At 62.8% G+C, this 1,080-nt stretch overlaps 1 protein-coding gene across 1 annotated transcript; it reads left to right on the forward strand.

The window, feature by feature from the left end:
- Positions 1-6: 6 nt before the first annotated feature.
- On the forward strand, positions 7-753 carry LOC104160569 (beta-crystallin A2; the record flags this gene model as incomplete). Its single annotated transcript, XM_009698723.1, has 2 exons — positions 7-174; positions 588-753. Coding segments are annotated over exons 1-2 (327 nt in total), but the record flags the coding sequence as incomplete, so codon positions are not given.
- Between the last annotated feature and the right edge of the window lie 327 nt (positions 754-1,080).

A 1,080-nucleotide genomic window follows, 5' to 3' on the forward strand; every position in this document is an offset into this window, starting at 1 on the left:
CCGAGCGACCCGCATGACCAGCAGTGAAGCCATGGACACCCTGGGGCAGTACAAGATCACGGTGTGGGAGGAGGAGAGCTTCCAGGGCAAGCGCTGCGAGTTCCTCATGGAGTGCCCCAGCATCATGGAGCGCGGCTTCCGCAAGATCCGCTCCATCAAGGTGGAATCTGGCCCGTAAGTGCTCCGCCAGCCCCGCGGCCCCTTGGCGCACCCCGCTCTTACAAACCCACTGCTCCCAGGGGATTGTCAGGAGCTGCTGGGGAGCCCGGCCACCCAGGTCCTTCCTCAGCTCTGACACTGCCTCATTGTGTGACCTCCCTGCCTGTGCTCCTTGCATGGTGCCTCAGTTTCCCCATCTGCAAAGCAGGGAGACCCTGCCGAGCCGAGGCGCAGGTCAGAGGCATTGGTGGAGAAGGGTCCCACTCTCAAAAGGGACATTTACTGCTAGCAAGGACCCCGACCTCCATGACAGACCCACACCCTGCCAGGACATCTCCATCCCCTGTGCAGGAGGGAGAAGCCGGCCCTGGGCTGAGCCTGGGGGCTGCGCCACACACCCCTGAGGGCTTTCCTCCTCTCCTCTCCAGCTGGGTGGGCTTTGAGTACCCCGAGTACCAGGGGCAGCAGTTTATCCTGGAGAAGGGTGACTATCCCCGGTGGGAGGCCTGGAGTGGAAACAGCGGCTACCGGACCGAGCACCTCCTCTCCTTCCGGCCCGTCAAGTGTGCGGTGAGTTACGGGGACACGACTGCGGTGGGCTTGGGACAGGCAGAGCCTCCCCCTGTCAGCCCAGCAAAAAGGGAGAGGAGGGACAGACAGGAGGACGGATTATGTGGGACGTGGGATGGAGGGGTGAGGCACACAAGGTGCCGTGGAGTGGAGGGGTGGCTGCACCCACTGGCTCTTGCCTCTCTGCAAGGATCCTGGGATGCTCTTTAGGGCTAAAATTTAGCCTGAAACACCATCCCAGCTCCTTCTCTTTTGTGCACTGGAGACCCACGTCCCAGCCTGGGGTCCCCAGGCCTTGACCTCCCACCCCAGATACCCGGGGATGGGGTGAGCAGAGAGGAGCTGGCAGGA

This window comes from Cariama cristata, unplaced genomic scaffold, assembly GCF_000690535.1.
Source record: "Cariama cristata isolate BGI_N322 unplaced genomic scaffold, ASM69053v1 scaffold22024, whole genome shotgun sequence".
In the NCBI taxonomy this organism is placed as follows: Eukaryota; Metazoa; Chordata; class Aves; order Cariamiformes; family Cariamidae; genus Cariama; species Cariama cristata.